The 14,698-nt window shown below is 40.1% G+C and overlaps 1 protein-coding gene across 1 annotated transcript in view; it reads right to left on the bottom strand.

Moving 5' to 3' along the window:
- Nucleotides 1-14,698, bottom strand: part of LOC108637252 (multidrug resistance-associated protein 4-like) — a gene marked incomplete at its 5' end in the record, with an annotated part of 74,948 nt that overhangs the window by 22,368 nt on the left and 37,882 nt on the right. Inside the window, 2 exon segments of the mRNA XM_018056294.1 lie at nt 7,818-7,897; nt 13,159-13,305. Of these exon segments, the coding sequence (XP_017911783.1) occupies nt 7,818-7,897; nt 13,159-13,305 (227 nt within the window).

The raw sequence follows: 14,698 nt of genomic DNA, 5'->3' as shown, positions 1-14,698 counted from the left end.
TACAATAAAAGTATAAGACCCCCTCTGGACAAAGGAATCTTGAAGATCACATCCAGGTTACTCATCACCTAAGAGAAAACAGACTCTAATCACCCCTGCCTCCAGACAGGTCCTAAATTCTTTCTGTATCTATTGGGGGGTAACTTCAGGCTTATTGATTATAAACTGTTTGAACACCTAACACTTGATAACACTTGAGTAATGGGATTATTGTGATTGTATTTACCCTTCCTTCGTTTTATGTAAGTCTCAAGGAAATTGGGGTGGTGGGTTCGGACACGTACACATGGGGTATAAAAGATTTTCACAAACGCTGGTCGGGGTCCTTGGCTAAGAGGAGACTCTGCCTTGGGCCCGCCGGTGTAATAAACAGCACTCCACTATCTGCATTGTCCTTCTGAGTGAGTTTGTTTTCCGGAACACGTGGCTATAACACTCTCACAAGCACAGTTTGAATATATGATGTTTGCCTCTAGCTTTCAAATTACTTACATTGTTGTTACAACAGACAAGTAGCTGACACGATTGTATATGTACAAAATCCTACAGAATTTTAGAAAACACCACCAACTCCAGGAAATGCAAAGTGAATTCTCAAATAAATCAATTGCTTTCTATATAATAGTAATGAGCATTTGAAAATGGTATTTTTTCTTTGCTTTCAAATGGATGCTTTTGAACTGTGGTGTTGGGGAAGACTCTTGAGAGTCCCTTGGACAGCAAGGAGATCAAATCAGTCAATCCTAAAGGAAATCAGTCCTGAATACTCATTGGAAGGACTGATGTTGAAGCTGAAACTTCAATGCTTTGGCCACCTATGTGAAGAACTGAGTCATTGGAAAAGACCTTGATGCTGGGAAAGATTAAAGGCAGGAGGAGAAGGGGATGACAGAGAATGAGATGGTTGGATGGCATCACCGATTCAAAGGACATGAGTTTAAGCAAGCTCTGGGAGTTGGTTAGGGACAGGGAAGCCTGGAATGCTTCAGCCCATGGGGTCACAAAGAGTCGGACATGACTGAGTGACTGAACTGAACTCACTTGAATTGAACTCATTAAATATTCAGGAATAAATTGAACCAAAAAGATTGGTGGAACAAAACAAGGATCCAGACACGGGCCTTCTCACATATAGTCAAATGATTTTAAATCAAGGTGCCAATTCAATGTATAAAAGTCTTTAACAAACTTGGCTAGAATAACTGGGAAAAATAAGTCTCACAACTAAATACACTTTGATATGCAAAAATTAATGCAAAATGTATTGCATTAATTTCTAGTTTCAAAAAAAAAAAACTAGAACAATAGGAAAATATCTTCATGCTTCCAAAGATAAAGACTTCTTAGGATATAAAAACATAAATCATAAGAGGAAAAAAAGGTAAACATGAGAGGGTAACAGGCAGGAAGGCTAGGGGTCTCCAAAGGGAGGAAATAGGCTGCTAAGTGTCAGACATAAACAAACTACAAGTGTTAGATTTTTTTACTTCTCTATACAAAATTAAAAGGAGGTTTCTTTTAAAATTCTGTGTTGCCACTAAGACACCTAGTTCCACCGGAACTTTACTCAAACCTTGAGCTAACCAATGTGTTTTTATTATGGAAATGATTTTCTTAAGCTGTGATAATGAACTATGTATTTACCCTGGGCTCTGTCTTCAACTCAGTTCTGCCTAAGACTCAGAACAGACTTGACAAACCAATACGTTTTACTCATGCAAATATTCTCTTAAGCTATGTTAATGAGACTATGTCTTTGCTCGGAAACCTGCCTTTCTTCAAGATTCATGTCAATCATTTTATGGCCCAAGAAAACACCTTGAGCCAATGTTATGTCAAAATGTATTTTGTGGATGAGGAACCACAAGTGATTTTGCAACCCAAGAAAATAAAACCTGTCACTGTAACCATTTTTACCCCATCTATTTGCCATGAAGTGATGGGACCGAATGCCATGATCCTAGTTTTTTGAATGTTTAGTTTTAAGCCAGCTTTTTCATTCTCGTATTTCAACTTCATCAAGAGGCTCTTTAGTTCCTCTTTGCTTTCTGCCATTATGTGGTATCATCTGGATATCTGAGGCTGTTGATACTTCTTCTGGCAACCTTGATTCCAGCTTGTGATTCATCCAGCCCAGCATTTAACAAGATGTACTCTGCATATAATTTAAATAAGCAGGGTGACATTTTACAGCTTTGATATACCCCTTTCCCAATTTTGAACGAGCCTGTTGTTTCATGTCTGCTCTAACTGTTGCTTCTTGACTTGCATACAGATTTCTCAGGAGGCAGGTCAGGTGGTCTGGTATTCCCATCCCTTTAAGAATTTTTCCACACTTTGTTGTGATCCACACAGTCAAATGCTTTAGTGTAGTCAATAAAGAAGCAGATGTTTTTCTGTAATTCCCTTTCTTTTCCTATGATTCAACAGTTGTTGGCAATTTAATCTCTGGTTCCACTGCCTTTTCTAAATCTTGTACATCTGGGAGTTCTCGTTCACATACTGGTGAAGCCTAGCTTGAAGGATTTTGAGCCTTACCTTGCTGACAAGTGAAACTGTATGGTAGTTTGAACATTCTTTGGCATTGCTTTTCTTTGGGATTTGAATGTAAGGTGACCTTTTCCAGTGCTGTAGCTATTGCTGAGTTTTCCAAGTTTGTTAGCATATTGAATGCAGCACTTTACAGCATCACCTTTTAGGACTTGAAATAGCTCAACAGGAATTCCATCACCTTCACTAGCTTGGTATGTAGTAATGCTTGTTAAGGCCAACTTGACTTCACACTCCAGAATGTTTGCCTCTAGGTGAGTGAACACACTGTAATGATTGTCTGAGTCATGAAGATCTTTTTTGTATAGTTCTTCTGTGTATTCTTGCCACCTCTTCTTAATATCTTCTGCTTCTGTTAGGTCTTTGCCATTCTATACTTTATTATGCCCATCTTTGAATGAAATGTTCCCTTGGTATCTCTAATTATTTGAAGAGATCTCTAGTATTTCAAAATGTTATCTGTCACTTTGGCAAACTGTGTGAAAATTACATTAATTTGAACTATTTTGTGCTCAATGGTCTATTTTGAGAATGGTTGATTTTTATTCTGTGAGTCTACATGGGAAAGTGTCCATTTAAGTCTTCAAGGATTGCAAAGCCTAGAATCTATGTAATGCAAACTCATGAGGTAATATTTATGAGCCTGAATACTGTGTGTCACAATAATTTTAATTGAACATCATGCCTTAAGCAGACTATTTCTCCTACTTAAAAATACATTTGGTGTTTTAAAATAATGATGCATTATTTAGTGCACATCTGCACATCTGAGATTATTGATATTTCTCCCGGCAATCTTGATTCCAGCTTGTGCTTCATCCACCTTGGCATTTTGCATGATATACTCTGCATATAATTTAAATAAGCAGGGTGACAATATATAGCCTTGACTTATGGCAGAAACTGAAGAAGAACTAAAGAGCCTCTTGATGAAAGTTAAAAATGAGAGTGGAAAAGTTGGCTTAAAACTCAACATTCAGAAGTCTAAGATCATGTATTCGATCCCATCATTTCCTGACAAATATATGGGGAAACAATGAGAGATTTTATTTTCTTGGGCTCCAAAATCACTGGAGATGGTGACTGTAGCCATGAAATTAAAAGTCGCTTGCTCCTTGGAAGAAAAGCTAGGACCCACATAGACAGCATATTAAAAAGCAGAGACATTATTTTGCCTACAAAGGTCCATCTAGTCAAAACTATGGTTTTTTCCAGTAGTCATGTATGAATGTGAGAGTTGGACTATAAAGAAAGCTGAGTGCCTAGAGAATTGATGCTTTTAAACTGTGGTGTTGGAGAAGACTCTTGAGAGTCCCTTGGACAGTAAAGAGATCCAAGTAGTCCATCCTAAAGGAAATCTGTCCTGAATGAATATTCATTGGAAGGACTGGTGCTGAAGCTGAAACTCCAATCCTTTGGCCACCTGATGTGAACAACTGACTCATTGGAAAAGACCCTGATGCTGGGAAAGATTGAAGGTGGGAAGAGAAGGGGACTACAGAGGATGAGATGGTTGGATGGCATCACTGACTCAATGGACATAGTTTCAGCAAGCTCTGGGGGTTGATGATGGACAGGGAAGCCTGGCATGCTGCAGTTCATAGGGTTGCAAATAGTTGGACATGACGGAGCAACTGAACTAAATTGATCTGATTTAGTGCTCAAGATGCACTTAGCTTTTGTGCTAAGAATTTTATTAAAACAACTTCATTTTGTCTTCCCAATAAACCTTATAAAGTTGGTATTATTTTCCCTGTTTTTCAGAGAGGTGTTGTTTTTGTGCAGCAGAGATGGTAAGAGGGTGATCCAGGACTCAAGCTTCAAAAAGGAGACTGCAGGCCTCCTCATTCCAGGGTACTTTGAAGCTGTTGACATCATAAATGATTATCAGGTGCTGTGCTTAGTCACTCAATCATGTCTGACTCTTTGCAACCCAAGGGACTGTAGCCCACTAGGCTCCTCTGTCCATGGGGATTCTCTAGGCAAGAATACTAGAGCAGGTTGCCATGCCCTCCTCCAGAGGATCTTCCCAACCCAGGGATCAAATCCAGGTCTCCTGCATTGCAGGCGGATTCTTTACCATTTGAGCCACCAAGCACACTATACAAATTTATTTTTTTTTTTAATGCTACCTTTCTTCTTCCTTTGGAAATATGAATAGCTCCTCTTTGTCAATAACTATAATGTGACTGAACAGTCAAGACATCTGTTGTTATAAGAGTCAGGGTACACAATTGTGTACAAACTCATGATCACCCCTCTTTTGGGATGTGATATCTGAATAATATCACTTGAGGGGATGGACTGTCCTGAAGTGTGGACACACTAGTCAGAATCCAGGGTTTTCACACTTGCCATCATTACTACGAAATATTAAACAAATTACCTGAGATTTCATTTAAGAGAATAAGAAGGAATTAGATAAGGACAAGTATATGAAATAACCCTTTAGATGTAATAAACATGAAAATAATCAAGTATTTTCCAAGGTTTATAAAATATACCAAGGCTGACCAGAATCATCAGGAATGAGTTCCAACCCACTTGACACTAACTGTATCCTTTGAAATAAAGCTGAACAAGCCCCTTTCTGACCCCATTCTCAATAGTCACAGAGAGAAAAGACTGCTTCCCACATAGGAACTGAGCTTCTGGCAGCACCTCCTGTTCCACCACCCACAGGAGTATTTTCCTTTCCTCTGGGATGAAAGGTCACTTCATAGAAAAATCACCCACTTCCTGGACCAGACTCCCTAACTGTTCCAGCTCCCACATCCAGTTTGCCTTTCTGGGCTTTCTCCAAGGTACTTGCACAATTCAGATTCCAAAGGCAGCAAGAGGTGAGTTTCTATGTGGTTCCTTTCCCTGGGTTTCCCTGATAGCTCAGTTGGTAAAGAATCTGCCTGCAATGCAGGAGACCCCAGTTTGATTCCTGGGTAGGGACGATCCCCTGGAGAAGGGATAAGCTATCCACTCCAGTATTCTTGGGCTTTTCTTGTAGCTCAGCTGGTAAAGAATCCACTTACAATGCAGGAGACCTGGGTTTAATCCCTGGTTTGGGAAGATCCCTTGGAGAAGGGATAGGCTGCACACTCCAGTATTCTGGCCTGGAGAATTCCAAGGACTGTACAGTTCATGGGGGTCACAAAGAGTTGGACATGACTGAGTGACTTTCACTTTGTTTTCCCTCCCCTGGGGGTCCTGGAAGAGGGCTTTGTGCCCGACTCACCCCTGTACCTCAGGGTCTCAACTTTAATCCCTATTTGTTGAATGGGAGGAGAGAGAAAGAATACCACCCACCACCTCACACATACCCCCAACTCAAACTACAAACCCAAACAGCCAGCAACATCTCCTCAGACCCTACTTTCCAGATGGGCCTCTCTCCTGCTTCATTCAAACTCCTTCCAGGAGTAGCCTGTCTTCACCTCAGCTCCCTCCACACCTCCTGGATTTGCAGCCCTTTGCACTCTGGCCTCCTTCACATCTGAAACCTGCTTCTTGGGTCACCGACACCTCCTGATTCCAAATCAACCAACAACTCTCCGTGGGCTCACCTTCTCATTTGCATTGAACAGACCTGTCCTTTCTCAGGTCTGCACCCTGTCTCCTCCTCTCTTTCCTTGCTGTTCACTGTGTGTCTCCTCTGCTTGCCTCCTCTCTCAGCTTTCTCTCTAAGTATCAAGGCTTCCAAAAGTTTCTGATCTTGGTCCCTAAACATGCCTCACTCTCTCTGGGCAATCTTATCCATCTTCACAGATTCAACTACTACCTTCTCAGTGAAGAATACACAAGTGCCATCCCAGGTCTCTCCCTCAAATACCAGACTCTAACTTCCAATGACCTTTAGGATGCCTCCACCTGGAGGACCTGGACTTCAAGATAACTGAACTACAAGTGGAAGAGCTGGGATTGGAAATCAGTGAAACTGAAATTTTCTCTCCTCACATGACTAAGAATGTTTATCCTGAAATCAGACAGCATCTGTTCCTGTCCCTCTTTAGGTCATGGAAAAATATGTGATGGATTCTGATTATAAGGGCCAATTAACCATGTGCCAAGCACACAGCAAGCCAGCCAGCTTTGGAAACCCAACCTTGACCTAGTTTATAGTAGCAAAGGAACAGAACCTTTCACAAAATCTTTTCAAAGTAATTAACAATCACTGTCAAGATGTGATACTGCTTTACTGAAAGACTGCTTCTGGGGATAAGTAATGTAGCTAAACCAAACAGGACACCTTTATAAAATAAGTTTCCAGAAAAGGAAAAAAAAAAAAAGCACACATATCTTTGCAGTAAAAGTCCTCTGCCTCTGAGTCTCAGCTTACTTCTCAGGGGTAAATAGTGGAACCCTTTGCCCACAGGCTGTGCTGTTTGTATTCAGATATTCAATGCTGCATTTCTGTGTGCAGCTTTTGATAAATGCATTTCATTTACAAAATAAACACTTAGAATGTCACATAGCTTGAATCACTGAAAACCAGGCAGGAATAACAGAGAAAACACTCCAGGTGAGCAATGATACTGAATGAGGAAACAAGAGCTTAGATGACCCAGCATCATTCCTTAGAACCTCAAGTTCACAGACAAAACAAAGGCCAAATAGAAGCATTTCCATGGGTATTTCTGCCTTTTTTTTTTTAAGATACGTTAAAACAGAGCATTCAACGTGTGAAAAGAAAAACTGCCTACAAAAACAAAGAAGACATTTTCTGAGATAATTTTGATCCTGTAATCAAATTACTGGATTAAACTCTTTGTATCAATAACTGCCCTTTATTGTCCTTGATCAAGTATTATTTTCACCTTATTATTACTAATCTTTTCTTTCTAAGTAATCACATCTGACCCTACTTAAAAAAATGGTGGAATAAATACTTGGCTTCTGTGGTAATACGACACATAATTTAGCTCATCTAGTCTATCTTTCCATGAGAGTTGACTGTTTCTGTTATGAAATGTGCTCACAGTAAAGGGAATCCAAGCCAGACATCTGGAATGCTGAGGGAGAACCACTTACCCAGCCTGTCGCTGCCTTAGACCAACCTTGACATGACTGTAGAGCCACTCATGACCAGGTGTTACTCATGTTAACTCAGCCTGTCAATCACAGCCGCACCTTTTTCTTAAAAAACATGACCTTTGCTGAAGGTAATAGGATACATCGTCAGGCTGAAAGGCCCACCCTAAGTCCCTGTGAAAAGGCCTTGAGGAACAGGCACTCTGCTACTCCCTGGGAGAACTCTGACAGGACTGGTGCATTACCTGGATGAAATCTTGAAACATCAAAGGCAGCAAGTCATCCATATGCCCAATGTCTTTGGAGAAACGATTTAAAATTCTTCCTACAAGAATAGGATACAAGATGTTACTCATTTAAGGAAAACACCAAGACAGTATAGTAAACAGTGTCAGACTTTATTTTTTGGGCTCCAAAATCACTGCAGATGGTGACTGCAGCCATGAAATTAAAAGACACTTACACCTTGGACTGAAAGTTATGACCAACCTAGATAGCATATTCAAAAGCAGAAAGATTACTTTCCAACAAAGGTCCGTCTAGTCAAGGCTATGCTTTTTCCTGTGGTCATGTATGGATGTGAGAGTTGGACTGTGAAGAAAGCTGAGCACCGAAGAATTGATGCTTTTGAACTGTGGTGTTGGAGAAGACTCTTGAGAGCCCCTTGGACTGCAAGGAGATCCAACCAGTCCATCCTAAAGGAGATCAGTCCTGGGTTTTCTTTGGAAGGAATGATGCTAAAGCTGAAACTCCAGTACTTTGGCCACCTCATGTGAAGAGTTGACTCATTGCAAAAGACTCTGATGCTGGGAGGGATTGGGGGCAGGAGAAGGGGACGACAGAGGATGAGATGGCTGGATGGCATCACTGACTAGATGGACATGAGTTTGAGTGAACTCCGGGAGATGATGATGGACAGGGAGGCCTGGCATGCTGTGATTCATGGGGTTGCAAAGAGTTGGACACAACTGAGTGACTGAACTGAACTGAACGCATATATATGAAATTTAGAAAGAAGGTAACAATAACCCTGTATGCAAGACAGCAAAAGAGACACAGATGTACTGAACAGTCTTTTGGACCCTGTGGGAGAGGGCGAGGGTGGGATGATAAGAGAGAATGACATTGAAACATGTAAAATATCATATGTGAAATGAATCGCCAGTCCAGGTTTGATGCATGATATAGGGTGCTCCGGGCTAGTGCACTGGGAGGACCCAGGGGGATGTAACGGGGAGGGAGGTGGGTGGGGGGTTCAGGATGGGGAACACATGTACACTCATGGTGGATTCAAGTCAATGTATAGCAAAACCAATACAATATTTTAAATTAATTAATAAAAAAGATATTACTCATTTCCCTAATAGGAGCTTTCAGAGAAACAGTTTATAAACAAATCAAAACATATTTTTGAAGTGTATATATTTAGGAACTTCCCTGTCGTACAGTGTCCCTAGTGCAGGGAAACAAGTTTGATCCCTGGTCCAGGAAGATCCCACATGCCACAGAGTAACTAAGCCTATGTTCCACAACTACTGAAGCCCCTGCACATAGAGCCTGAGCTCCTCAAGAAGAGAGGCCACTGCATGAGAAGCCCAAGCCCTGCAATGAAGAGGAGCCCCGCTTGTCGTAACTGGAGAAAACCCATGTGCAGCAACAAGGACCCAATGCAACTAAAAATAAATAAATCTAAAAGAAGCATATTATTAAATATTTGATATATTGCCCTTCCCATCATGGCTCAGTGGTAAAAAAAAATTGACCTGCCAATGCAGGAGACACAAGAGATGCAGGCTCAATTCCTAGGTGGGGATGATCCCCTGGAGAAGGAAGTGGCATTCACTCCAGTATTCTTGCCTGGAAAATTCCATGGACAGAGGAGCCTGGCGGGCTACAGTCCATGGGACCACAAACGAGTTGGACATGATTTAGCAATTAAACAACAAGTATATTACAAATTCAAATGAAAAAAGCTGATGTCAGTGGTAAAATGAAACAGATAATAGGATGATACCTAAAGAGAAATAAAAATATCACCAAATGGCAGTGTCTGGGCAGTTGAAATAGAGTCCAGATTTTTAAAGAATGGCGGAATGCTGTCATTGTATCAAGAAGGGTTGGTGGATTTAGAATGCTCCCTCTTTTTAGATCCATCCCATCTAAGACTCATTCCAGTGCTAAATTGGTAAATAAACAGTTGCAAAATATCTAAGTTAATCCTAATTGTTACACTAATTTTGCTTTAGTTATCAAGATTAATTTTGCCACGTGATACTCTTTAAATAAAGATAATTATAACCCCTCTGTACTTTTTTCCATCCAGATTGTTCACAGCACCTCACATTTTGGGAAACTGTGGATTCCGACCATTTCCAAGTTATGAGTTTACTACTGGGATAAGTCACTATTTTCAGACATGTACCAAGTGTGACTAGCACAGACTTATGAAGAAGCATCTACGAAGATCAGAGGTATGTAGGCAGGCAAACACAAATATTACTAAATGACTAAGGATTACTCATCATTGATTTTATTTCCCTTCTCAGAATCCACAACAGTAGTCTATACTGAAGGCTATAGGGTTAGATGATGAGAACTAATTTCTAGTAAATACTTGGTGTGAACCAAAAATGCCATCCACCATATCCGTAAACAAAGAATGCTGCAGACATTAGAACCCTGCAGGCACTCCTGCAAGAGTGACACCTTGATGAGACTCAGGATGAGAAAGCACAGGCTACTGGCCCCAGATAGCAGAGGTGCCCATCAAAAGAACTGTTATGGGGAAGAACCAATTTTGACTCCACGTTGAATCTATTTTTTTGACTTTAGCCTTTGCTACTTATTGTTTTTGTCAGGGAACCATGCCCTTCTGCCTGAATGTTAAACTAAAGTGGGTTGTTTTCAGCTTGCAGGGAGACTTTCTGACCCTCAGCACCTGTGAATGGTCTGCAGAAAAGAAGACATTAACAAATACCCTCCTGTTTTGTAAGATTAATGGCCTTTTGACTTTACTTCCTCACCTCCTCTCCTTTTTTCAAAAAAAAAAAAAATGGCACCCAGACCCCAATAATATAGTTATTTTGAGACATTAGTCTGCCTTCTTCTCAGTCTGCCAACTTTCCAAATAAAGTTGCTATTCCTTTCCTCAATACCTCCTCTCTGAGTCTTACTGGCCTTTTGTGAGGTGAGGAGAGTGAGCTTGAACTCAGTAACAGTAACACTGCTATATGTGGTTCTCTCTTCATGACATCACATACAAGAAACAAAGTCCACCATAAATTATCTATTAAAATTCTACTTTTGAGATTAAAGACAGGGAAGAGTTCAATTTAATATACCACTAAAAGAGTAAATGGATGTGAGAGTTGGACTGTGAGGAAAGCTGAGTGCCGAAGAATTGATGCTTTTGAACTGTGGTGTTGGGGAAGACTCTTGAGAGTCTTTGGACTGCAAGGAGATCCAACTAGTCCATTCTGAAGGAGATCAGCCCTGGGATTTCTTTGGAGAGAATAATGCTAAATCTGAAACTCCAGTACTTTGGCTACCTCATGTGAAGAGTTGACTCACTGGAAAAGACTCTGATGCTGGGAGGGATTGGGGGCAGGAGGAGAAGGGGACGACAGAGGATGAGATGGCTGGATGGCATCTAACTCGATGGATGTGAGTCTGAGTGAACTCCGGGAGTTGGTGATGGACAGGGAGGCCTGGCATGCTGTGATTCATGGGGTCACAAAGAGTCGGACACAACTGAGCCACTGAACTGAACTGAAAAGAATAAATAATTTATGCCCCTAAACCTTTGGACCTATCTTTGCAGTACTTATTTGGGCTTCTATTTTCTTGAAGGAATGAAGTTCTGATAATAGACACAGAAAGGAAAGGAAAGGGAGAGGAAAGATACACACTAGTATGCCCACTCCTCCAGGGTTAGTGACCTTGAACATTTAAACATGGCTCCAAATCCTTGAATAATAAATAAATCAGCATCTGGAGAGGCCTACAGGTCATAAACAGCCTAGTCAACTGTGGTCACAAGCTCAGAGGCTGTCTTAACAGAAATTCAGCCTCACTTTATGCTCCCAAATTTACTACTATAGTTTTCACATTAACAGGTGAAGTAGAGAGAATCACAGCTATAATAGCACAGACTCTTCCAATCACTTCCTCACTCCAGCTTCATAATAAGACTGTGTGAGCCACTGCAGTTTGCCATCCTGTGCTCTACACTGTGCCTGCACTAAACGACATGTGTTGAATAAATCTGCACAAGGTGCTGCCCTAAACAGTCTTCTTCAATCCTCACAACAGTCTTGTGAAACAGGAAGGGCAGTGGTTACGCTCATTGAGAAAGCTCCCAGACACCATGTGGTCATCCTCACTAAGGTTCATTAGGCACTGACCATGTGCTGTGTGCTAATGCATTAACCTGCTTAATGCCCACAACATCAAGATACTGATAAGTGTGTGAATAGCATTCTCATTTTACAGGTAAGAAAATCAAGACAGAGAAATTAAATAACTAACACATAAGTATCAACATAAATACAACTGGCTATTACTATTAGTAACTAGCACCAGGACTAAACCCAGGAAGTTGGTTCTAGAGTCCATACTTATAACCATGACAATATCCTGCCTTGAGATTTGCCTGCCCAGTAGTATCTACCTACTTTGGCCTTGATCGCACAGCTAATTGATGGCCAGGCCAAGGCTACTCCTGTCCTCCCTTCAGTCACATCCCTGACTCAACAGGTCCTGTCAATAATCACCTGCAAAAACAAAGCCACCCTGGGCCTCAGCACAAGTCTAACCAACTGAACAGAATGGGCATGTATGCTGATGCACTAACTCTTCGCAGGAACCCAGGTCAGGAGGCTATCTTCCAAAGCAAGACAGGTCAAAGGCCTCAGGACAGAGGAAGCAACCAGTGGGAAACCTTTGGGAACACTCGTACTAAAACTGAAGATCCACCTGCTATGTACCACAAGACCTCTTAAATGTAATTAAAAGTCCATTGTAAAACTAGAGGGCTGATTTTATTGAAGAGGATGTATACATTCCACTGATACTGTATTTTAATTAATTTTCCATTACCATTTAGATAAAACTCAAAATATGAGCACATGCCAGAGCTTTGTAGTCCCAGATATGGATGGGAAGTGAAAGAAAGAAACACATAGCCTGTCTTCTATAGAGATGTTCCTGGAAGAAGGTCCTGCCTAGTTAGCTTAACAGTATGTAACACAGCCAACGTTTCAACAGCTATCCAAAACATTTCAATACATCTGCATCATATGCTGGGTGTTTCATATTCCACACAACAAATGGACTCCTAAACCATCCTGCAAAGTAAACATTCATTTCTCTTTATAGACACACAAATTGGAATAAAAGGTTACAGGCTCCTATATTCAGATTTTCTCTTATAGGAAAAATTATCAGTGAAATGTTTTATATAAAATGAATAAGAACACACAGTGATTTTCTTCCAAGCATCTCTTCCATTTTCAAATACAAAAATGTAATTAGGCACTAAATGTGTTAATAAGACATATTCACTGAGAAACTTGGTGTCTGACTTACCTATTGGATTGCTATTGAAGAACAATACGGGAGCTCTCAAAATGGACTCCAATATTTTTTTGTGCAAAGTTTGTGAAGAATTAACAAGGATGTAGAATATCAACAGAGACTTTGTGATGCCAAAAAGGATGGTAGACACAGTTAACCCTGAAATAAAGAAACATCACTCAGCACAAGATCTCTGCCTTATCCTCAATGACGCTAAAGCATGGTAAGCAGTTTGTAAAGATACTGTGTATTTCATTCTATAAATAAAATTTGTATAGAGATTTACATATACAGAATATAGAATAAAAAACATTTATATGTACATATATATATATAAAGTAGATTCTGTACAAGTTTAACACTTTCACAAAATACATTTATAAAGAAACATAAAAATCACTGATTTCCTCTCACTAAAAGAAACAACACAGGGGAAAAAAATCATGTGCAAACTACAATTTCAGTCTAGGCTTTCCTAAGTCAATTACAAGTTCTAATAAAAACTCACAAGAAAGATAATTATAAAAAGTAGTTGGTCTTCCTTTCTCTGCATTTCAAATCTCACAATTTACACTATGTTCCATAAGCTAAAACTGAGGTATGCTTTGGTACCAGCATGTGAGTTAGCAGGGAACAAGAGAAATGATTTACCACTTCCTTGTAATTTACAAGGAAATTCATTTCCATGTAAAGTAGCTTCTTAAGAACCTACTGTATAGCACAAGGAGCTCTACTCAAAGCTCTCTGGTGGCCTAGATAGGAAGGAAATCCAAAAAAGAGAGGACATTTATATATAATTGGCTCACTCTGACGTATAGTAGAAACTAAGAAAACATTGGAAAGCAACTATACTGCAATAAAAATTACTAAAAATTTAAAATATTTAAAATAAAGTAGCTATTACTATGCCCAAGCAGCTTTAAAGAGTATGAAAAGACAATGTTAAGTTTCAAGTGGACAATCTAAGTAACTGAACTGCAAGAAACTACAGATTATATTAGTAAATCTAAACAAGTACCTAATCTCTCACTAAGTGTTTGGGGGCTCAGTTCAGAATAAAGCATCTGCCTGTAATGCAGGAGACCTGGGTTCAGTCCTTAGGTTGGCAAGATCCCCTGGAGAAGGGAATGGCTACCTGCTCTGGTATTCTTGTCCATGGACAAAGGAGACTTGCAGGCTACAGTCCATGAGGTAGCAAAGAGTTGGACACGACTGAGCGACTAACACTTTTACTTTCAAAACACTTGTAAATAAACACAATCATTTACATTTGTTTAATCAATAATATAAATGAGCACTACCATGCATATAAAAATTAAAATAGCCCTCTGAACATCTCTTCAACTCACAGTGCAAATACAGTGGGGATAACTTCTATAATAATTATTCCCTCAAGTACTGTTTTTCCATTCAGCTGATACATCAGTGTTATTTAAATTCTGAAAGCTGTTCAAATTCCTGAATTCCATCAACAGGCATTTGCCTTGACCCACCAACCAAAATGAATGTGAAACAGAACCAATGCTTCCTCTTTAAGCCCCCATAATTCACG

This window comes from Capra hircus, chromosome 12, assembly GCF_001704415.2.
Source record: "Capra hircus breed San Clemente chromosome 12, ASM170441v1, whole genome shotgun sequence".
NCBI lineage: Eukaryota > Metazoa > Chordata > Mammalia > Artiodactyla > Bovidae > Capra > Capra hircus.
This window is presented reverse-complemented; position numbering and strand designations above follow the sequence as displayed.